Here is a 24,387-nt window from a genome sequence, read left to right as displayed (position 1 = left end):
AGCAAAGAGGGGAAAAAAGCATTACTCACAATAAGCCTATCTTTAAAAATGCAACTGACATTAGTAAAAGTTCAAGATGAACAGTTCAAGATACTTATGGGTTCTCCTATGATTTTCTGATTTATTTAAGAATCTTTTCTCTATCCTAAACCTAATTTCTTCCTCCTCTGGTGCTGTCCTCTGAACACAGCACTGATTCTACTCTACTTACCTGTTTCTGCCACTGTCTCTCTCCCTGGCCTCCCGCTGCCATGTACAAGTGCACACTCAAGTACACATATACACACCTGGAATGAAAGACCAGGTGGTCACCCCCACGTTCCCAAAGGTTGGCACAGTGCCTGGCTCATTAGTGCCCAGTTAGTGTTTACAGAGTCAATAAGTGAATGAGTCAAGGAACGCTAAGGGAACAGAAGACAGAATTACACATGGTCAATGCTGGAAGAGACCTGAGAACATACATAATCCAATATTTTTATTTTAAAGTTGGAGAAACCAAGTAGAGAGGTGCAACTGCGGCAGGGGATGGTCAGGAAGGAGGAAACTCCGGAGGTGCCCCAGGGCTAAGACAAAGTACACAGACACAGGACAGAGACCCTGTTCTAAGACCGGTTGTTCCCGCTTTCTGGAAAAGTGCTGAATCATGGCGACTCCTGAATGCGTCTGCACAGAAGATGCTACGTGATGCCTGATTCATTATAATATCATTATAATAAATTAACATTGTTCGACTCCCTTCTCCTGTGGCCATTCAAGGAAAATCATAGGAGACCACATATGCAGTAGCTTTAAAATAATACAACTAGTTGTACATGTGCAATAAAAGCCCGCCAAAACTAGCCAGGAAAGATCTGCCCTATAAGGATAGAATCGCTCCAGCCCCTGAGGTCAAGCTCTGCTCAGACTTGGCCTGCTCCCATGTTCTGTGGAGTGTACTATCGCTTAGTAAATCTGCTCTCTCTCTTTCTGCTATAAACTCGGTGTGTTTGGTTCAGTTCTTTGCCTGTGATCACCAAGAACCCGGTTACCTGTGCCCACCTGTGACACAGTGTCTCGCCACAGACACAAACCAACCCCAGGGCTCACGAATCACACGTTTGCGTAATTTCAACCTGCCCCAGTGAACAGTTTTCTAGTTTATAGATGGAAAGACACTTTGTTTAGTTACGACTTCCCCACCCCTATCTTTTGGCTTTTTCAATCTATGACATAAAAGGGGAAGTTTAAGAAATTCAAATCAGCTTGGTTAAAAGCATGGGTATTACTGGCCAGAAAGAAGTTCTCTGTAAGTGGATTTTGACTACTTTTGTATGTCCTCGGCTCCACAGTTATACGACTAAAAATTGGCTGCATTAAAAACATCCTCATTGTGTTTCTTTTAATCAAATTTCTATTCTCACCTTTTCACAAGAAACACACCTCCAAATTCAGGGCTTCTACATAGTGAGGTGAACTGAAACATGGATAAAAGAGAGGGATCATGTTGAAAATATTTAAAGCTTAAAGAAAAGGTGGCATATACACGTGATAGGATATTATGCACCCATTACAAATTACTTTTGTGAGTAGTTTGTAAGAGCACATGAGACAGGATAGTGAGAAGCAAGGAAAATTCCTTGGCAAATGGAATAGTGAAACTGAGACAGACAGCTGAACACAATGGCCGACCAATTCACAGCCAGGGGCAGATGGTCACCAGGGAAAGGCTTAGAAAGGCAAAACTGGGAAGCAAGGATCTTACCTCCCAGGGTAACCTCACCTCCCCTGGCCTTGGCTCCCTGCAGATAACATCCAGGTCTCAGTTGTATTTTAGCTCCACGCCCAGAAAAGCAGCAAAACCAGGTGGGCAACTCCAGGACAGATGGCAATGACTAAAGACCAGTCAATGATCAATCATAAGAGACCACAACCCTAAAAGGTCCCACCTGGAGAACTGATGAATATTCTGCTGAAACCCTCCCCTGAGAGCTCCCCTAAGATTCCAGCCTGCAGGAGAGAGATAAAAGCCTCAAGACAAAGGACCCCGCATGGGTGGGCTCTATTTCAGGGGAGCAGCAGGTGCCATTTTCCTTTTCCTTCTTTCCCTCCACTACTTTCTTCACAGGCAGAGTCTGTTAAACTCTAAGGCAATGGGCTGCCGGCAGCGTGTCCCGGGTTAATCCCCAGACCTGTCCCAAAGCCCCCTTCCATCTGACTTCCCAGGGAGCTAAGGCAGCCCAGTCCAGGCTCTCCTGTTGCTTCTTCTGTGTGAGGTCCTCTCGTTTCACTGTCTCCAACTTTAACAAATGCATCCTCATAGTCACCTGGGCTCATGTTGTGAAATCTTTCCTACACAAATTCAAGAACCCACACACTACAGCTGGCCCTAGGCAGACCCACTCATGGCCAGGACCATGTCCAGTAACAGATGGAGAATTAGGACTGTATTTCAATGTCAAGTAAAAAAAAGATACAAAGTTAGGCAGAAATAATTAAAACCCAGCAGAGAAAAATGACTAGAAGTAAATATACTAAAAATGGTGTTTATGTTTAAGTGGTAGAATTAGAGATATTCTTTTCCTCTTCTATTTTTCCATATTTTAAAAATGTTTCAAATGTATTTATATCACTCTTATAAAGGAAAAATAAAAGTTATTTTTTTTACAGAAAACCAGAAGTTGTTGTCAGAGGTTGCACAACCAATACTCACTTTCCCTCTTAAAATTTGTGGATCCCTGTTGTTCTCTTCCTCCTAAATCTTGTCAGCAAGCCTCTGGCAAGAATACCTTTTGAGCACAGAAATGGGTCCTGACTGAAGGCATAAAGTAAAGATACCTTAGTGCCACTTCTTCCCTTAGGAGCTGTTTGAGAAACATCGAGGAAGAGAAATTCACTCTATTTGTTAGAGTGAGGAACTTCTTGCACATGCCTTTTATTGCACTTTTTATGTTCTTAGAAAACCTGAAAAGGCCTTAAATAATTCACAATCTCTTTTTTGCATTTGGTTTCTCGATATATGTTCAATTTTTTTTCCCCCATGACAAGAAATGGCTTTCCTTTTGAGATTACTCATTACTCTGACAATAATGGCTCAATTAAATCGTAGATGTAACTTCTAGGTACCACCTATTTTAAAAAGAATAAAATAAGCTCAATAGGAGATAACCCTCCAGCTACTTTCCAAATTGCTTAGAACACATACCCCCACCCTTTTAAAATGCTATTTTTCCAAAAAGTACATTACAGTATGTGGTGTGTCTTCCCAGCAGGTAGCTTTGCTTGGGTTCATCTCTCAGGAACTTCAAATGCAGAGCTGCACCAGGGGATCACAAAGCAGAGGCTGAAAATGAATGCTGTCCCTTCTTTCTTACCTCCTAGCATTTGTAAATGGATCTGTAGGTCCCCAGCTTTAACTGATGCCTGAATGAACACAATAAACAGCCAGCTGAGTTCTCTCCATCCCTCACCTGCAGTGTCTGGTTCACTTTCTACCTGTAAGTTCTCTTTTTACATGGTAGGAACATGTGTTCATTGGAATGCTATGTGGGTTTCTATAAGAACAGAAGTAAAAACATTGTTGGTCTTAGGTTTGACTTTGAAAAGGAGATTTAAGCTGAAACTCAGGCAACTGTCTTGAGGCCGGAAGCAAGATACCAACACTGGCCAATCCATCCACCACAGGTGTACTCAGCTTTTCCCAAACTGCGTTTCCCACGCCTTTGGGTGCTTGAGTACTATTACTCTCAAAGAAATGGGCCTGCTCCCCTCACAAGCCCCTCAAACATAAGGCCTGATAAGCCATCCTACTTTATCCTTAACAAGGGAATATGTAGGTTATTTATTCATGCCTAAATTTAAAATAAATGTAAAACAATTTATCACTTAAAGAAATATAAATAATATACCAGCATAAAAATAAACAATGCAGGAAAGATTCCCTCTCCTGCTATTCCAACCCTTCAACTTTTGCCCACTCTAACAAATAATGAATATTTAGGTTAATGATGTTCTCTGAGATAGTGTAAAATGCTATTTTGATCACTTCTCAAATCTTGCCGCTTCTTTCCCTGGAAATTTCTGTCTAAGCCCAATCTATTGAAATGTGTATACACATGGACTCCAATTCCAATAAAAATATTAGTAGATCAAATTTAAACCATATCTTCTTACTCTGGATTTTGTTTGGCCTTAATAAATGTCAGTAAAAATACCTAAGCTATCTGAATGATGATCCACGAATGACGACTCAGCACCTCTCCTTCCAAAATTCAGTTCTGCCTGGCTCGCCATCCCACCAATACAAGTATGCCTGGGCATCTTCATGTGCAGATGCTAGAAAGGCTGAGTGATGGTCTTTGAACCTAATATCATGTAAATTATATGGGCTGTGTGAGGAGACAGGAGATGGGCGATAGAGAAAGAAGAAAGTTCAAGAAGAAGCTACATGCTACCTTGCAGAAGTTATGGCTACCTGCGTTTTCCATTGCCAAGAGACCAGAATCAGAGTTTTAGAAACGGAAGACATCTATGAGATCCTGTTCATTCCTTTGACTTATAGGAAAATGATCTCTAGGGAGATTTAGTGACTTAAGGCCATATATCTGGTTGGAGCAGGGCTAGGAATAGAATCTGGGTCTTTTGGTTCTAAGACCTCTTTCAATCATTCCACAAAACATCTTTATTCCTATAATAATCAAAACTTAAAAATAAATTATTTGGGTAAAGATCTTTCTAAAATGGTTTACACAATTCCAATTTTCATATACAGAGTATAATTATTGAACCTATTCTTTGTGATTCAAGGTCATCATTATGAAAATTAATGATGTCAACTCTATGCATACTGCAGTCTGTGAATGCTTATTTGAGTTAGAGTGTAGCACAATGTTGGGAATATGATAACTGTTTTTTATAGATTTCTATGAATTTATTCGTTGCTCTTATTTCTTGCTGCTGTCAGTATCAACCCCTTCCCTTTCCTTGCAATTCTAATACTGAACTGATGTTTTCTAAAGTCTGTTCTCCAGAGTAAAATGAAATGCAGACAAATGCATATCATATTTATTGCGGCGTTATTCATAATAACAAAAACGACAACCATAAATGTTCAACATAGGAGAATGTTTAGTGAGTAGTACTTTCAAAGTATAGAATATCATGTAGCCGTTAAAATTACTATCGCATGAAGAGGTTTTAATGAATGAAGAAGCACTTATGTAATAGTGCTACGTGAAAAAAGGAGGATGTAACACTGCTAGATATCAACAGCCCTCCAGAAATGCTTAGGGCGAGGGAAACATACCAAATGTTTACAGTGGTAGGGCTACTGATAATTATTATTCTCTATTACACCATTCTACTTATTTCTATTTCTTTCTGTAATGAAAGTGTAACACTCGATGTCAGAACAAGAATTTTTATTTACTTCTTTTTAGAGAGGGGAAGGGAGGGAGAAAGAGAGAGAGAGAAATATCGATGTGTGGTTGCCTCTCACATACCCCCACTGGGGACCTGGCCCACAACCCAGGCATGTGCCCTAACTAAGAGTCAAACCAGCAACCCTTTGGTTTGCAGCCCACACTCAATCCACTGAGCTATGCCAGGCAGGGCTAGAACAAGAATTTTTAAAAATATCACATTGGAAAATATAACCTAACTGGTGAGAACTATATGAAATGAAAATATATAGATTCTAAGTGAAATCTATTGGGAACCACCCTGCCTGGTTTCAGAAGCTGTAAACCCCCATGGCTAAGGCTGAGTGACAGACCTTGGGACCATAAGCCACTAAGGAGACAAAGCTTATCTCCCTGGCAGGGGTGCCGCCTCTGCCCACTTTACCTCACCCTTCTTAGCCCCCAGTGCACAACTGGTTAGCTGATAATGGGTAAGATTCCTCAAGGGAGGGATGACCTAAGACAGGCATGGTCACTAAGAGGCACTCAGGGAAGGACTTGGGGGGCTACAGAAAAAGGGGGTGATGGACCCTCACCCCTCATTTTGACATAGCCTGAGTCCTCATTCTGTCTGCAAGAAGTCTCCTAATCTCTTAGCTGCCTTACTTCCCCTGCCTGACTTAAGCCTGAAACAAGGACAGAGGGTGGTACAGCCCTGTGCTGAACAGGGTGGATTCCCTGGGGCTATCAGGCCTTAAGAAAGAATGCATAAAATCCTGCTAAACCTGCTTTGGTAAGAATGCCCTCAGTTTTCTGATAAGGGTCCAAGCATGAAATGAGTTTGTTTCCCAAAGTTTTATAGCCCTTTAGCTAACTGACCCTGACTCAGAATAAGTCCTCAGAGTTCTTTGTATGTTATCTATTGTGTGATCATTACTGCCTGACAATGATTAATGAGCTTTACCTATATTCCTGTGCAAATTGAACCCAATAAAAGCCCATTGAGGAAAAGCCTCTTGGCCCTTCTCCTTTGAGAGATCGGCCACTTTTCCTCCCCAAGCAGATCATGTCTTGGTAGACTTATTCTCATCCTTGGTGGGTGGGGTGGGGTGGAGAGGGCGGGGGGGGGGGGGGGGGGCCTGCAGGCGGAGCCCCCCCACAAAAATCCAAAGCTTCTGTGACACTATAGGGTTACATGTTGCTTTTGCTTCCTTCCCATTTCTTTGCTGAATGTCAGGTTGCTGGATAGTTGAATTGTGGAAAAGTATATAAAATGTTAAGGTATGTATGTATTTAATGGGGAAGAGGGGAAGCTGAGAGGGGAAGAGAGAGGAGAGAGAGGCGGGACAAAAGGTTCTGACCCAATGCTTTTAGACGGATATCTAAGGGTTTTTCATTAATTGGTTTTTAGATGCTTAGAAGCCACAGACAGTGGTAACTGTCATAAAGTCATGAAGGCTGATTTACCAGTGGATGGACATTAAGGGTAAATTAACTTCCCTACCGACAAGGCAGTTCTTCTAATCAACAATTAATTACTTCCTACAACTGGGGGAGTTGGATTAAGAATATGAGGAAGTAAAAATTGGGAGAACATGGAAAGAAGCTAAGCAGTGGAAGCAAATGAATGTCTTAGTAGAAGATGTTTAGATCTGAAGGTATTAGATACTATTGCTACTTTTCTATTCTATTTCCTGATTCTTTTGCATTATGGTAAGCTATTTTTCTAATAGCAATAAATTTTCTATTTTCTCCTTGTTCTTTGAATGAGATCCTTAATTTGGAGGCAATGCAGGAGGAGCAGTTTTGCTTTTACGACACACAGTGACATTCACTCACTCATAGATACACAGCCCCCACCAAATGTGTCACCCAATGCAGAAATGACCACGGGCAGAGTGAGCCCAGAGTGGCTGATTTAACAATATATGTTGCTTGACTTCTCAAAGCTTCTGAAGATCATTTTTAAAAATTTGCCTCTGCCACCCCAAACATTACATGCCAAGAAAAAAACACCATGGCTACTTTAAACTGGTCTGAGGGACAGACGAGAACCAAATCTGCTCTCGTTCAGCATTAGTGCATATGTAATATGATTTGTAAGGACTCCCTCAAATATGATTACAGTGGGATCTTGAGAAGCGATTTGTCTGTAAACAGAATCTCCTTTGTTTGTAGCCTGAGAGACACATAACTGATCACACAGGTATCAGCACGAGAGGGATATCCGGTCGAGAATCAAGACCCGAAATTTTGTTAGACAACCAAGACATTTTCTTCCATGAACAATTTGGTCAAGAACCAATCTGTTCAAGAACCAAGATGTTTAAGAACTGAGGTTTGACTGTACTTTATCATAATAACGCTGTGAGATATTATTAGCCCAAATTTATAGGTGAAGAAACAGAGGCTCTAAGATGTTAATGTGCTAAAGATCACTGTTAAACTACAGGAAAAGCCTGGACTTTAGATTCTCTGACTCTCAGTCCTATAGTGATTTCCACTGTTTCATGCCGCAGAGTTTATTGACACGTTAATTCTGTGCCGAAGCATTGGCTTCCAAAGGCCATGCACACGTGTACCTGTGCAGATTAGCAGTTGCTCACCAGCACTGCAGGTGAGTGGAAAATTATCCCGCAGAAGGAAAATCTGAGTGGCAAGAGGTGGCAGCTGGTGTTCCTTTCCGCCATGGTGTCCACATGGGCCCTTTATCCCACAGACCGCATCTCTGTCATCTTCACAAACCCACAGTCGTCATTGTTCAGGATTTAAACTAATGCCCTCACCTGAAGGATTCCATTGAAAACTTGGGCCACTTTCACTATTGATTTACTCCACATCCCCCTCCCACTTAACTAATAGTTTGTAAATATTATAGAGTATACTTATGCCCAAATTCCTCAGAGATTTTTATCCAGAAGTCAGACATGTGTGTTTTAGCTCCCCAGCTAGACTTTAAACAAGATCTGTGTTTTCACCATCTCAGATTCCTCCCTGCCTTTTCAACACTCTTCCCTCTTTCTCCTCACTGCCTACTATATCACTATGCATTTAACAAATGCCGACTGAGTGAATGAGAACCCACAGAAGTGCAGTGAAAGCCAACTTGATTTGTAACAGGAGGTTGGAGTCCCAGCTCTACAACAAAGTAACTGTGTTACTGCAGGCAACTCTGTGGTCTCAGTTTTCTCTTCATAAAATGGTTTTGGGGGCAGAAGTAAGTGAAACATATGAGTTCCATGTCTCTAATATGCTGTAAATATTTAATTATTTTGATTAGACCAGTGATAGTCGTACTTCACTTCATTTCATCAGGGATGACAGGAGAGTGGAATGAGAATTCCAAAGACAGGAATCTTAAAAACAAGCCAAATATAGAAACCAAATAACTAACCACCCAGCAGAAGAGAGAAAGGCGATGTGTCTGGAAAATTAATAAAGTCAAAGAGAATCAGAGCCAGTAGAGGTGACCTGGGCAAGGCTGGAAACGTGGATCCTGTCTGAGAGGGACACAGAGGCGTTAGATGGTAGAATATAAATGGGGACAGTTTAACAACTAAAATCGTGGTTAGGCATATGTAGCATAATGTTTGTTTGTTTTTTAATTTGCTCTTCTGTTTGCTCTTCAAGTTTGAAATCAAATGTTAAGAATGTCACCACTGAGACTGCCTAGATCAGGAGAAAGAAAATGAGATGCGTACTAGCAGTTTCCCTATAAAAATAAAAACAGAAGATCCTAGTATTAAAGTAGGGATTGATACTATCAACATTTGACCACTAAAAACCCATTTCCCTGTATTTTTTTCTCCATTTCGTTGGGTTAAAGGAAGTATGGCAATTTTAATCAGGATACTTATCCTAACTTCAATTTTATTAAAGATTTTAATAATTCCAACCAACACTGCACTGGTTTCATTAAAACTGGGTTTAAGCTGACAGGTCATGTAATAGATAAAAATGGTTTTATAAGGAGGTCTGTCTATGCCCTTAGACAGGATGAACTTGTGGGAGGCAGTGAACCGAAGTATCTGGCGTGGTATTAGGGGCTAGGATTCAAATGAACAGCTAAAGAAAAAGAAAATCAAGTTCAGCTTGAAGCTTTAAGAAGAAAAAGGGCACCTCTTTAGAAAAGAAGTTCTCTGAAATTAAAAAATAATACCTGAAGCAAATAACAGTTCTTGGATTATTGGTTGTAAAAGTTTTCAGTTGGTATCCAAAATTGAAGTGACACTTTAAAAGATTAAATCAGTAAGAGTACATGATTGAAAAAAGGCCAGAAAGTTCTATTTTAACAAGAGCAAACATTTAAAAGGAATTTGATATTTAGGAGACATTTCTAAGGATCTCCTAATGAAATCTTTGATACTAAAACTGCAGAGAAGAAACTCACAGTTAATCCATGATAAATAACTGAGTCAGGTTTGCCCTTCTTCTACCTCAGAAAAGGACTTACATTGAACTAGTCTATAAAGGAATTTCTTCAGCGAGAAAACATTGTGTGACTAAGTGTGTATCAAAGACAAACATACCTGCTTCATCATAAGATACAGTCAGTTTTTCTAGCATTTCTCGGTCAATTGACAGGATCTGCTGTTCAAGGATTGTCTGGTAAGACAATACACTATTTTCTTTGTCTTTCTCGTAGTCCTGCAGATGCTGTTTAAGGGCCTCTGGGAGTCGAGATTTTACATATTCAGCCGCAGTCTGCAAATAAAACAGGTAGAGAGTCCCATTAGTATGTCTTCTCTGAGATTTTCCACTTCACCTTAGCTTCTACACTGAGAACGCAAAGCACTGTGGAGCCAACCCTTTGGACAAGCACATCCTTGTCATTGTCATTTTTAGTCTCCATTGTAACAAGTAAGGGGAGTCTTCAAATACACAGAATCATAGACTTCTAAGAGTTTTATACTAGATAGGAAGGTATGAAAGAAGATGGATATAGTTTTTCATTCATGGAGTTAGTGCCCGAAGTTTCAACAACTATTCCATTGACCCCTGAAGGCCCCACAATAGTAATGTTACTGAATATAAATATGATCTGCCCTTCTCTAGAAGGCAGAAGCTGGTCATCTCAGCAGTAAGTCCACCTACACTATTGCATCCATTCTCTGTTTGGTTGTTCTCTACTCATTAATGCTTACACAGGAACTCTTGTGAAGTGAAAAGAAAGGAGACAATGAAATGATAATGAAATAATGGGATAAATGGAAAAAGAAAGTATCTAAGACAATGATATCCTTTAACCAGAAAAAAAAAAGAGCTGTTCACTCCCTAAATGTCTTGGCCTTTTTATATACATTATTCTTAACTAGTTTTTGGGTTTTTTTTCTGCCTCTATACTATCACATGATGTGCTGCCAACTAGTAACATTTGACATTACAAGCACTGATTTTCAACCAGGTAAGCATGGAAGTACAAAGAAGGGCGTGTATACTTTGACAAAGACCTTCCCAAAGATGCTAATGTATTCTTCTGGTGGGCTAGGGAAATAGCATACTCTTCTGCTGTCCAGCTCAGAATCACAGTTAAACAGAATTTTAAGGGATAAGTTAAGTGATAGAGTAGTATGTGTGAATCAGGGAAATTGAAATTTTTAAAACATATCTTTTGAAAATGCCAAGAGCTTGGTATCTCTTTGCTGTGCATAGGGTCTGAAATTGATGAAATAAACAAAGGCATACATATATTGTTTAAAATTATACTCACAACCACTAGAAACTGAAATAAAATAAACGATTAAAAAGAACTGTCTCTGTGGTATGGGCCTAGAATAAAAGAAGACACATTTGTATCATTTAATGTATTTTTAAAATTTGTATAATTAAAAAAATTATCTTTAAAATATTTTTTGTAAACTTCATAGTTTTTCTTTTAAATGTTGCACAATTTAGGATGAAAAGAAACTTGCCAGAACAATGACAACTGACTTCCAGGAAAAGTCCACTGGGAGGTAGTGGGGAAAGTTGTTTTCCAGTCTTCAGAGTGGCCAAATATAGCACACAGCATTTTTTATTTCCAGATTTATATTTATATCCCCTAAAGTCAGTCGCTGATGAAATTACAACATTAAAATATCACCAAACATTGTCCAATTTATCTGCCAGCCACCTAGTGCAGAACAAACGAAGTCATTCCATAAAATGTAAATGGACTCAGTATACTAGTTCAACATATTTAATTCTAGAATTTAATAACAACTTCCTCTTGACACTGAACAATGAAGAGGCACACTGCAGAATAACTATTTTAAAACTCATATTACCTTGCTATTCGGTGTACATCTGTCTTTAATTTTTTTCCCTTGGAAATATCTGTGAGATACAGGAAATAATTCTCTAATGCACATTTTACAAATACTAGTGTACTCTGATTTACTGAAAGCACACCACACTTTCCCTTCCAATTGTGTCCACTGGTCTACTTTTCTAAAATTATGACATAGGTCTCTAAATAGAACCTATATTTTTTACTATATTGAATTTACACTTTGACATTTCATTTCTAAAACAGTATAACTTCATATATAGAGTTCTTTCCATTGGAAAAGATTCTTAGGAAGGACAAAAAGAAATAATTCTAGCAAAATACTAGATTCTTACAAGATATTTCAAGAAATCATCTTACACTGCAATGATGCTCTAAATGTAGTCAAATGGCAGTTAAAACCTTATGCTCAAGCCTGCACCTATGCTTTAAAGCCAGGTTGTCGTCCAAGTCCCGTATGATCTCACTTGGGTGCGGAATCTAATAAAAGGAAAAGAATACAGAAACCAAACTCACAGATACAGAGAACAGACTGGTGATCACCAGAGGCGGAGGTGGGGGGAAGGGTGCAAAATGGGTGAAGTTGGTCAAAAGGCACAAACTTCCAATTAGAAAATAAATAAGTCCTGAAGATACGATGTACAGCATGGTGACTATAGTTAATAATACTGAATTGTATAGTGAAAAGTCACTAAGTGAGCAGATATTTAAAATTCTCATCACACACACACAAAATGTGACTGACTGTGTGTGGTGATAGATGTTAACTAGACTTACCGTGATGATCATTTTGCTGTACGTACAAATCTCAAGTCATTATATTGTACACCTCAAACTAACACCATGTCAATTATATCTCAATTTTAAAAAAGAGGCTGCCATATTATTAAATGAGACTGGAATTATTGCACAAGTAATGTATAATACAAAGAGCACATTAAAATTTAAAATTTCACTGAAATTCAAAAATGAAGTGAGAGACAAAATTAAAATCTAGGACTACTTACCTATTTTTAATCAATAAGAGCTACTGGAAATTTAAATCCTTAATTGCATATTCTTATAACCTAATTATTCCAGAAACAGTAATACACAGTGGGGCAAAAGTAGGTTTGCAGTTGTGTGTGAAACATATATTTATTCTTGTATTACCTATTAGTTATTGTATTATTTTCCATATGAACAATTGTAAACCTCCTTTTGCCTCCCCCCCTGCATTGTTACCATTATCAGAATCTTGCATTTGCGCGGTACGTCATACTTCTCTGAGCAGTGTGTGTTGTTACTGTTTGGTACCTTCACAGTAACTTTCAGTGAAAGCAGCCAAATTGTTGGTTTTGGCCAATCTTTCACATCCTTCAGAGTTGGGCCCAAATGCTATAAAGTCTTTTAGTAAACCCACCTACAGGACACAAATGAACTTACAGGTATTCACATAGGTATCTGTATAGGTATAGGTATTTTAGCTCCCCAGTTCGGCTGAAATAACGACTGTATCTTACAGAACTTGCATGCATTTATGTTATACATGCCAACTTCAGTCTGGAAGATAGGAAAAGCCTAGAGTAAACCCTGCGAAGAGCACTCAGTGGACAAAAAGGATAAAAGATAAGAAGCAGGATGACTAAGGATCTAAACTCTGGGAACCCAGCAGGCAGAATGCTGACACTGGTCATTATGCTACGAAAGCCATTCACTGTTCGTTTAAAAAAATGGCTACCTGGAGTGCAAAGTGTAATTTAAAAGCTGCTAAATGTTTCACAATTCATCTTTAAAAGAAAACCTGTCAGCCATCCAATTCCAATTTATTGAGTGTCTGCTGAGTACGGCACATTAGACTTGACACTGTTGGAAGCACAAGCCTCTGCCGCAAAGAAGCCTGCAATTTTATGTGTGAACGACACACAGGTGAAATATGGAAAACACACTTTCCAAAGCGATACAAAAACAGGCATGAATCCTGAGATGGATTAAGATATCTGTTTAACACAGGAGCTCTGTACAGTGCTGGCCATCCTCTAGGAAGCCAAATTGATAAGGGATGAGAGAAAGAATCAGGAAATCATTCTAGTGGAGTTTAGAGATCAGTTATGAGGTAAGAAGCACTTACTGAAGGAAAGAAATGCAATCTAGAAAATAATGAATATGAGTTCACAGGGAGAAATATAAGAAATGAAGTTGGTAAGAGTAGGAGTAGGAGAAAGCTGGCAGTTGAAGCCTTACCTCCCTGTTAACCAGGGAGTTTTCACTTGTAGCAGTAACAGGAAACTGAAAAATGTTAAGGAATAAAATAAATGATCAAATATTGTCTGAGGAAGAATGTGCTTTGAGCGGGGTTTAAAATGCACTGAAAAAATGTCAGAGGGGAGTGGGTGAGAGGATTGGATAAAAGAAGGCGAAGGGATTAGCTAAAGAGCATAGATGCATAGCCCATAGATACAGTGGATAGTGTGGTGAAGGCCAGGGGTGGGGGGCGGGGGCTGGCTGGAGGTGGGCAAAGGTGGTGGCAGGGGGATAGGGGACATCTTTAATAGTGTCAACAATAAAAAAAAATCTTTAAAGGTTTTATTTATTTATTTTTAGAGAGAGGGGAAAGGAAGGACAAAATGAGGGAGAGAAATATCAATGTGTAGTTGCCTCTCATGCGCCCCCTACTAGGGACCTGGTCTGCAACCCAGGCATGTGCCCTGCCTGGGAATCGAACCGGCGACCTTTTGGTTTGTAGCCCACACTCAATCCATTGGGCTACACCAGTGAGGGCTAAAAAAAATTTTTAAAAAGATAAAATGCACTGAAATAGAATGAGATTAAAGCAAGGAGACAAGTATAAAATCTGAAGGAAAGGAGAACTGGTCTTATACACTGTAACTGGAATATAAATCAAATAATCCTGGACAGAAAATGAAAAAAAAGTGACAAAAACTTTAAAATAGTTACACCTTTTACCTAGCAAATGTCTTTCTAGGAATCTGGGTTTTTTTTTTATTTTTTAAGTCAAAGATATGCATCAAAGACTTGTGTGCAAACATGTCTGGACACTGGCTGATTAAATTGTGAGATGTCCACACAATGGAAAACAATGCAGCTATTAAAGTCATGTTACGGTATGTCAACTACACTTTAAAACTAAAATTTAAAAACTCATCAGTAAAAAAAATCATATTATGAAAAAGTACTAAATTATGTGGGAAAATGTTCATAACAAAACAGATTACAAAACAGTTTATATACTGCATGTATGAGGAATTGTATTAATATGTATCACTAGTTATCTCAAGAGTAGTAAAAGTTTGGGTGATATCAATTCTTCCTCTATGTAGTTTTCAGCATATTTCAATTTTCCTAAGAGAAACATAATAGAGAAATGATTGACCACTTACTAGATGATGGAGCACTGCGCTGAATGCTTTACATGTACCGTTTCTGTGATCCTCGCAGCAACCCCTCAGGGCTACCCCGGTGAGGAAACAGACTCTGGGAGGTTAAACACTTAGCCTCGGCTATGCAGTGAGTGGTGGAGCAGGAAAAACCAATGGCTTTTGAACCAGAAAAGAAAAAAATTAAAATTTTAAAAAGAAGGTGTTGCCTACTATGGACATTCCTCTGCAAGGTAAAGCAGCTTGAGAAGAGAAAAAAGGTCACAGGAGCAAAGATTTGTGACGCGTGCGGAAAAAAATATGTAAAATGGCTTCAATGGTGCCAAACTAGAAGCTAAAGATGATGGAAAGTATTGAGAAAACTGAGTGAGGTGAAATAATATATTCAATTTACTTTTCAATATTTAACTGTAAGCCTGAAAACTACCTGCCTCTTTGTATTTTATGGACTATCCACTCCTCCCCTCAAGAAAAGAATACCTTTCAGAGGAAAATGTATTAGACTTATTTAATAAAACTCCAAAGAAAAATACCAGAGTAATGATTTTGGTTACAAGTTCCAGAGAGGCAAAAGCTATTTTCAAGAAAAGATATTAAGTGATATTGAATTAAATTGTAATAAGAGCACCCATTAGAGAAAGATCATAGGTAAATTAAACCAATGTTAGAAACATTTTTAGTATGTATTTTTCTCTGGTGATTTGTAAAGGTCAAGTTACTAGTTCATTTTGAACTTTAACGGACTTAAAAACAAGCTTCTAATATCCTTAACTATGAAAATATACCTTATAATTTTTATTTAATACTGTGTATTTCATAGTTGTGGGAGTTTTTCATTTTTCTCTCCACTCCTTTTTAATCAAATGTTCTATTATACTACCAATTCTTGTTACTTAGTCGACAGTATGCAATTTTATATCTTAAAATTTTAGATATGATATTCAAAAGAAAGCAAGCTCCCCCTACATTCGGTAAGTTCTGACCTACAAGATATTTGGAAGAAACCAAGGACCAGAGTCCATCAGTTCCCGTGTACTGACTTGTTACAAATGTCACTACCACTGTGAGGACCCTATTTCAGAGCAACTTTGAAAACCCAGCAGATGATGGGCTAAATCACAAACCTGGGAAATGCATCTTAAGAAGAAATATCCACTTTTGCCTCAAGGATGGTCTGCCTAAGTGTGCTTTGCCAAGACAGAAGTTTCATAATCGTAGTATCTTTCAAATTCTCTGGTTTTATGAACTACCCTTCCCCCTTCTCTTTAGTTAACACGCACACACACAATTCTAATTTGGCAGAGAGAACGCTTCAAGCGCCATTGAAATGAATGGGACAAACAGTCGACGGCAATGCCTTTCAGTTTAGATTTACCCCACATATCTGCCTGACTTGGAACACACAGTGCTACTGCTTCCTATATGTGCTGATTGTGAACTGGGCACAGGCTTCTACAACTGGGTCAAAAGGAGACTAAAGCAAAGGGACTGACTGATTCTAGATCCACGTTATGGGTCAAGTTAACATGGTTCTCACACACAATAAGGTGCTAATCTGCTGGAAGGGCATCTGACCAGTGACCCTCTGGGGGAGGAGCAGCTTTGGCACTGAGAAAGCCATAGAAGGGACGTAAGGTGGAAAATCAATTCGCAAACATGGACAGGAAAAGAGCTGAATTTTGGGAAATGGTAATTCAGGAGCTATAGCTAGGTATTTATAACATGAAGGACAGATCGTAAAGGAGATCTTTCCAAACCCATCCACACGGGGATAGAAGAGAGAGGGGAGTAATGCTTTTGTTGCAGGCAAGGTTTCCCTGCCCTTGGAAGACGTGAATGTGCATGGGCTGACTTGGCAGCGGCCGGCACGCAGACTACACGGTAATCCACTTAGGTCCGCCTCAAAGCCCCTCTTTCTGCTGGTAACATTATTAACTTTAGGCCACTGCTCTTGGCTTCGGGCACTTTTAAACAAAGTCATAGTGAGCGCCCTTGCCCAATAGGAAGAGGACATAAGGCAAGAGAGTTGTTCTTCTCACACCTGCCAAGAGGGTCATTTTTTGGGGGGGGGGGGGTGCCATTTTTAGTCTCTGCCACTTCTAACCTGGAGGGGGTCATGTACATAAGAAAAGCATCTTTGAGAAGACCATCTTGTATTCCCAAACTCATAACTCTGCCCCAAGAAGGCAAATTTGATTCCTTCAAGAGAGATGACATCAGGAAAAAGCCCCAGGCTTAACCCCTGAAATATATAAGCAGAATTCAATGCTTACTGTGGAGATTTAAGATGGCTCTGGGGAACCAGAGCTGCGGACGTGCAGATGCTAGCCGTGTGGCAAGAAGACCACCACAGAGGGTGTGACACTCAGCACGGGAGGGACTTGAAATCATATAACCTACTTAATATAAAGACTGAAGTTTTCATTTAGTTTAAACACTAGGGTGACGACTGTTACAGGCCATTCAGGACGATACCTCTGGAATTTCCCAAGTGACAAACCTTTAATCATTTTATCAGTCATCTCATCCATTTTTAATCTGAGGCCGTTTTACTTGGTGGTACCGCGCACGGACAGCATGAAGAGGAACTCCAACTCCACGTCTTGAACGATGGTTTCCCTGCCTGCAGACAGTGGTTTTTTAATTTAAAAACTTAAACTACCTCCCTTCTCTAAATCCCTACTCTCTGATGGTAGTAAGATATCAAATACGGTATGGTTTGGTCACGTGGTCATTTTCCTAATCTTGATGTGTTGGTCAAATCTACATTCAAACCCTAAAGGATTAAAAAATGTGTCTGTATACAGTCAGAAGGAAAGTTACGGATTACTTCTCTAGCGCCAAAGTGATGATCAATGGATTCTTTGCCGCTCGGTTGCCACACACATTACAGAGTCTCATGGTGCTTCTTTTAATTTCTTTTTTAAAGCACATACACATCTCAGATCCCCTGGCACGGCAACACAGAAGCAGCCCAGCAGACTTCTTCACAAACCTGATGAGAAAACTAGCAGCCTGCAGCCCGAGCCGTCTTGTTAAATTTTTGTGATAGGTGAGTTCCTATCTTTTCAGCAGTTATAGGAAGAAGTAAGGAATTGTTTCACATTCTATACACTTGAGATGTAACAGAGAAAATGTTTCCTATTTCAAAGATAATTATAGTTACTGATAATATTCCCTTCCATTTCTGAATTCTGGGCTATAAAGCTTGAGGGAAGCTTAACTTCTGTGAGTGATATCCAAGGGTGTTCTAGAAAGTCCCATGCAGAATGCTAACTGAAAACACCCTTAGGGATTCAGAAAGCCAATGGGACCAACTATTATAAATGAATTATAGCATACTCATGAGTTATTAAGCAAAAAGAACTCTGTAGCTACGACAGTGGAGCAGTTCCTGAGGAAGGCAGCCGAAACGTAGTCAGACAAATGTTCCTTGGCTGGCCTTTGGGCCAGAGAACCCCTCTTGGGCCTCACTTGACTCCTGCCCCACAGCTACAAAATTTGGCTGAACTTCATCAGTGTTTCTCAAGAGTGGGACTTCAACCAACTGCTTCTGAATCACCTGGGATGGGGGAGGGAATGTCTTCTTAAAAATGCAGGATATTGGTCCTGTTGCATTTTTAATAAATTGAGATATTTCAGTTGTGACTCTGGAATCTGTGTTTTAAACTTGTGCTACATTTTAACAAGCTCACTAAAGAATGAAACCCACCAGTTTCTACCCCTTAGAGTTCCAGTGTTATAAGGTCTAGGCATGTGTATTTTTACAAAGCTCTACAATGAATTCTGATGTACACCCAGACTTGTATCAGACCCTCCACAATAATAGCCTTTCTGCATCCCCTAAGTCTCAGTTTGGCAAGTAAATATTTTTAATGCTTGTAAAAATCTTGCGTATGCAGTGACATTCTCACACAGCCTATACCCTCAGTGCCACAAGCTTTTTTTTTTAACATACAAAATTGCCAACCTGCATGGTCTCTGAAAGACTGAGCCCTCCCTACAGCAAGCTAACTGACCTTGAGTATGTCAACGCATAAGCACCTGGAACCCTTTTTCAACAGCTTGTGGTCAGTCAAGCAAGTCTCAGCAAGCTGTGTGAGACAGGCCACAAAATGACCTGTGGCAAAGCACCTTGAAAACACAGTGATTTCCTCTCATGCGTGCCCTGGCAGGGACAGAACATTGGCTTGACCTCAGCTGGGGACCAGCAGTGGAATTTTGAAGCCTGGAAAGTCGCAGCAAAATGTAGCAGAAAGAAAAGCAAATCAGCATCACCAGCAGTGTTGTATAACTTTGCATACAGATTTTGAAAGGGGATCTTATTTTAGCAAGAGGAAAATGGGATACCTAATTGCATGGAAAAGCTATAATTTCAGCAGTGAATGCACCTGCTTGTGTAAATATGAAATGACACATTTTAAAATGTGAGTGGGCAAATAGTTCATCTTACAGAGAAAGATATATGCTTTCCAAGTCCTGTCTCAACTCTGAAAGGCAACAGCTGGATGAGCAGGGATGCAGTCATGGGCTACACCCCTTCAATTAATATTCGAGTCTCTACCGTGTGCGGGGCACTGTGCTAGTTGCTAGGAATAAAGGTGGGCAAGAGTAGACAAGTCTCTGTTCTTATGGTGCTTGTGGTCTAGCGGGAGACGAAAATTACCCAAGTACTCACTAAAGTGTATAAACAGAAGTGCTCTAAGGAAAGAAACAAGGTTCTATGAGGGGAAACAAAAGAACCTAAACAGCCTGATGGGGAGAAGGGAGGCCTGAGAGTGAGGCTTCAGCATAGATCCATAATTTGATCAGGAGGTTCACAGGTAAAGGGGAAGGATGGAGGAGGAAGAAAAGGTCAATACAGGCAGTCAAGAGAGCATTTTTATTGATATGAATTTTCAAAAATGCAGACACGTGAAAGCCAGGGGTGCATAAAAGTTGCAGTCTACAGGAGAGGAGGCTGCAAGAGGGACTTGTGCTCTGAGGCGTTAGACACCCGCCTCTGGTCTGATGAGAAACAGAAGGAAGAAAGCATGTGCACTGTACTTGCCCAAATAAAACCAATAATAACTTTCTGTTATGGTGGGGCACAGGGGCAGGGGATTCGTTTCTGCGCTTTTTTAAAATATGGGTTTATTAGGAAGAATCAGAGTTAAGAGCAAGGTGAGGTCCCAAAGCCTTGACTGCCCAGTCTACGCCTCATGTATTCTTCGCTCTTTCTTCTTCTCACCCAGTCCTCCCACGATCACCCATCTTTGCTTAGCAGAGGCAACCGCTACAGCCTCAGCCCTCCTTCCACATTCCTCTCGAGGGTTGAATTTACACCAAGTTTTGACCTCTGCAGTAATATAAAGCATCGTAACACATGTGGGTGCCTTACACTATTCATTTTGGTTTTAAGTCAGAAAATGTGTTTGTTTATGAAGAGAAGTGGGAGGTAAAATAGTATCATCTACTGCTTGGAATAAGCATCAATTTGCTTGGAATCATGTCCCAAATTGTAAAATTCTTGCCCTAAAAGTCAGAGGAATAAAACTAAAATGAGTCTCTCTCTTTTCAGAAATGCATGGAAGTTGCCTCAGTAGGCTAAGAAAGAAGGCCAGTGTTCTCCCCATGCTGACCCCTTCATTCCCTTCTTGTCTTAGATACATGGTCCTCTTCCACGCAGAAAGCTCCCCACAAACAGAAGAGCTGGGGGCAGGACTTGACTGCACAGGGTAGCCAGTATTCCCCCTGGGAGAGATTTTACTCGGGAAGGTGAAATCTGGGCAATGGAAAGAGTATTCACATCTGCAGTGGTTTTCCCACCTACTTGGGAGAAGGGCTGGAGAAACCCTAAGTGAGGCGGGCTGGCCCAGCTTTTTAGCAGGCAGATAGTTAATAGCTACTGTTCATTGAGTGCTTACTGAGTGTCAGGTACTATGCTTGGTACTTTCCATATATAAATTACTTCATTACTTCATTTACGCCTCACACCAGCCCTAAAAAGTATGATTATCAATGCTTTGCAGATGAGCCTCTGCATACCGCTTACAGTCCTTTATTCTTCAGCAAAGTCTGTACTTCCATAAATATTCCTTTTTTAAGATTTTATTTATTTATTTTTAAAGAGGGGAAGGGAGAGAGAAGGAGAGGGAGAGAAACAGCCATGTGTGGTTGCCACTTGCGTGCCCCCTACTGGGGACCTGGCCAGGAACCCAGGCATGTGCCCTAGACTGGGAATCGAATCAGTGACCCTTTGGTTTGCAGGCCGGCACTCAATCTACTGAGCCACACCAGCTAGGACTCAAAAATATTTTGTATAGGCAAGTTTTAGTAACCCACAGCTAAGGAAAATAAGATAGTACGATTGAGATGGAGCCAAGAATAAAGTTGAGACCCAAAATATATCCCTAAGATTCTTTTATTTTGTTAGAGATGAATTAAAATCTGAGGTCACTAGCACCCAAAGCAGAAAAAATAAAATAAAATAAAGGCAACCATCTGAACAGACTAGTGTTCTTAAAACAGAGGATCAAAATAATGTTTATGGCAGACATTATTAATCAATCAAAGAATTATTTGCCATTAAGCACAGACCCACATTGAGAATCCCTCTCAACACAGTATTCCAGGCACCACCAATCAATCAGAATTAGCATACAAAATGAAACCTATTTATGAGCCTTGGTCTAAACACAGGGTGGCAAACTATGCCCAAACACTTGTTTTTTGTAAATAAAGTTTTATTGGAACAGAGCCCCACCCAATTATTTACATATTGTTTATCCTAAAATATGTACCGTATGGCTCATTACAAAAAACAGTTGCCAAACCCTAGTCTAGATAGGTGGGTGAAAACTAAAGCAAAATATGTGTGTGTGTGTGTGTGTGTGTGTGTGTATTATTGACACTGTTTAGCTCACGTTATTCGCCTTCATGTGTTGAACTGTGTTAGGTTCCAAGTGTATAAAAATAAGTTATATAGAATCGTTACCTAGAAATAGCTCACAATCTAGCTACACAAATGACTGAAGGGATAGTCACAAAACAATTTGATTAGTTCTAAAACAAAAATATGTACAATTTACTATGTGAATCCAACAAAGTGAATTAAGAACTCTAATACCCCAAGGAGATTTCTTAAATATTTTATTTCTTTCCACTTGCCCATACAACCTAAGCAGTCAGAGAGAGCCTTGGAAATTGTAGCCCTGTAGCAATCCTCAGAAGAAATGGGTGGATAAAAATGCAGCCAGACATGATACAGAGGGGTTACTTTAACTTGATGTAACATTAAAAATGAAAAGGTCACTAGGCGCTCTAAGAACAATGGGCAACTGGTGAGGCCTCATAAAAAACTAACTTAAGCAACTTTGGATTCTCCAAACTGTCATTTGTCAGGAACCACATAATCACAAGAACATTAACAAGGTTCCGAAGGAGCATGCAAAGTTTGAATTTGGATTCACAGTAGACTGGCAGGGACATAATACATCCATAATTGTAGTAATCCACAGCTGCTTCAAACTTAGATGATGACGAATTGCTTCGTCAGGGCCGGTGTCTCTGAAATGGCAAGCAAAACCCATCTGCTATGGGGCAGTGTCCGATCGTTTATGCCCTATACCCAGCTAGGCTATGTCCAAGAGAGATCCACCTAAAGACTTATTGTTGCAACAAGCAATTTTCAAATGTCATAAATCAGTATGAAAATAGTCAGTCTAGAGAAAGTATGAACTTTGCTATCTATAATAAGCAGTTGTTAATTTCCTTTTATTCCCCAAGGTAGTACCTATGATTCTTCTTCAAAACATACTGTTGGTCTAAGTGCCCTAGGATAAAAGAAGTCACTAAACAAATCAACATGACTTATGAGACACACTCAACATACCAAGCCTTCTTTCCTAACACACATCATATATCCACATTCAGGCAATTAAAAAGTGAAGGCTAATAAATTGTAGAAGACAGGTGGCTGGCCATTTTTACTTGGAATAGCTATTTATAAAGTAAGTAAGTTGCCAGTTCTGTTTGAAATCTTTCCTTCAAGTGCTGTAAAAAACAAAATTTTATATGTTTCACAATTACATATAATACTTTAATGGTATCCTTCCCAAGAACTAGGTAAATTTTCAGGGTCCTCTCCAGTTCTTCAGTTAAGCAGAAAATTAAATTCAGATATATGTATGTGTGTGTCCTATGTAATTTTTCAAATCAAAGTTCTATAAATGATAGTTCAATTTCGTAATACATCATTTAGCAAGTGCCATCAGGGAATGAAGAGTTCCATATAAGTGAATGTCCCATTTAACTCAACATTACTACTCTTCAAAGATGAAAAATTATTTTAACTCCTTCTGACGGAAATGTTTCTAAAGTAAAACACATACTGTCACAGTTTCTCAGAGAGAATGCCCAGAAGAAAATCCAGCATTTCTTTTTTTGAGGGGGGGGGTATGGTTTAATGCCATCTTCAGAATACGAAGGGACGGTGGTAACATGCATGCATGTCTCCCGCACATGAAATTGGTTCCCGCACCAAATCTTCCTGATTGCTGTGAGGAGCTCTAGGTTCTCCCTCCATAGGCAGATAATCCTGCCTCTAAGCAGCTACTTTATGCACAATAGTCCAGCCTAGTCTTGGAAAATGCTTAACCTTCTTACTGGAGAAAGTTGTATGGGCTGTGTGATCGTTATTTTTGTGTTAGTCCTTTTTTTGTGTACTTCCTGGTCCATTATAGTGCTCCAGATGGTTGAAATGAGGAGGAAAAAAGTCTTATGTTCAGATAAGTACAAGTCAAAAATGTAAATACATGAGATGTAAATGCATATCTATTTTTCATTAGAAATCAGAAAAATTTCCTTTAGACTCATATTCTTTTAAAAATCTATCAAAATGGTGTGACTAAAACTGGTAGCTATATCTATGATATTTATAATGCACATGGATGGGACAATGAACATAAGAAACTTAGAAAATGTAAATGGAGTTTGTATGATTTGTCTTAGGCAAATTTATATAGCTTTGTATTCTTGCTTAAATATTCATTATTTGGGTCAAAACTGAAACTATGTCTTTCATCTCTGGTTCTTCAGCACTTTGTGCAATTTTAGGCATTAGCTCAGTAAATGTTTGATGAATGAATGAATCAAAAGACTTCAGTGTCACAAAAACATTTAAAGATTTCATATCCGCATTTTAGATGATCAGTTTACCTTAAATCACTTTGCACTATATTTTCCCCATTTTATTAGGAAAAACTCCATATGCAAGCTAGAAACTTTGAGTTGTATACACCGGATGGACCATTTGCCTTAGAGTCTCTGCCACAGTTTTCAATGTTCTCTGTCTAAGCTAAAGCAATCAGAAAAGCAGCTGGAGTCT

General features: G+C 39.5%; 1 protein-coding gene across 2 annotated transcripts in view; it reads right to left on the bottom strand.

Annotated features, from left to right (window-relative positions):
- Positions 1 to 24,387, bottom strand: part of PPM1L (protein phosphatase, Mg2+/Mn2+ dependent 1L) — a 257,609-nt gene that overhangs the window by 70,515 nt on the left and 162,707 nt on the right. For both annotated transcript variants that reach the window (XM_024563239.4, XM_045197493.3), the window contains exon 2: positions 9,905 to 10,079. In XM_024563239.4, coding sequence (XP_024419007.1) covers positions 9,905 to 10,079 — 175 coding nt within the window. The remainder of the gene's footprint in view (positions 1 to 9,904; positions 10,080 to 24,387) is intronic.

This window comes from Desmodus rotundus, chromosome 2 (genome assembly GCF_022682495.2).
Source record: "Desmodus rotundus isolate HL8 chromosome 2, HLdesRot8A.1, whole genome shotgun sequence".
Classification (NCBI taxonomy): Eukaryota; Metazoa; Chordata; class Mammalia; order Chiroptera; family Phyllostomidae; genus Desmodus; species Desmodus rotundus.
The sequence above is the reverse complement of the archived record's forward strand: the minus strand, read 5'-3'. Positions and strand labels throughout refer to the sequence as shown.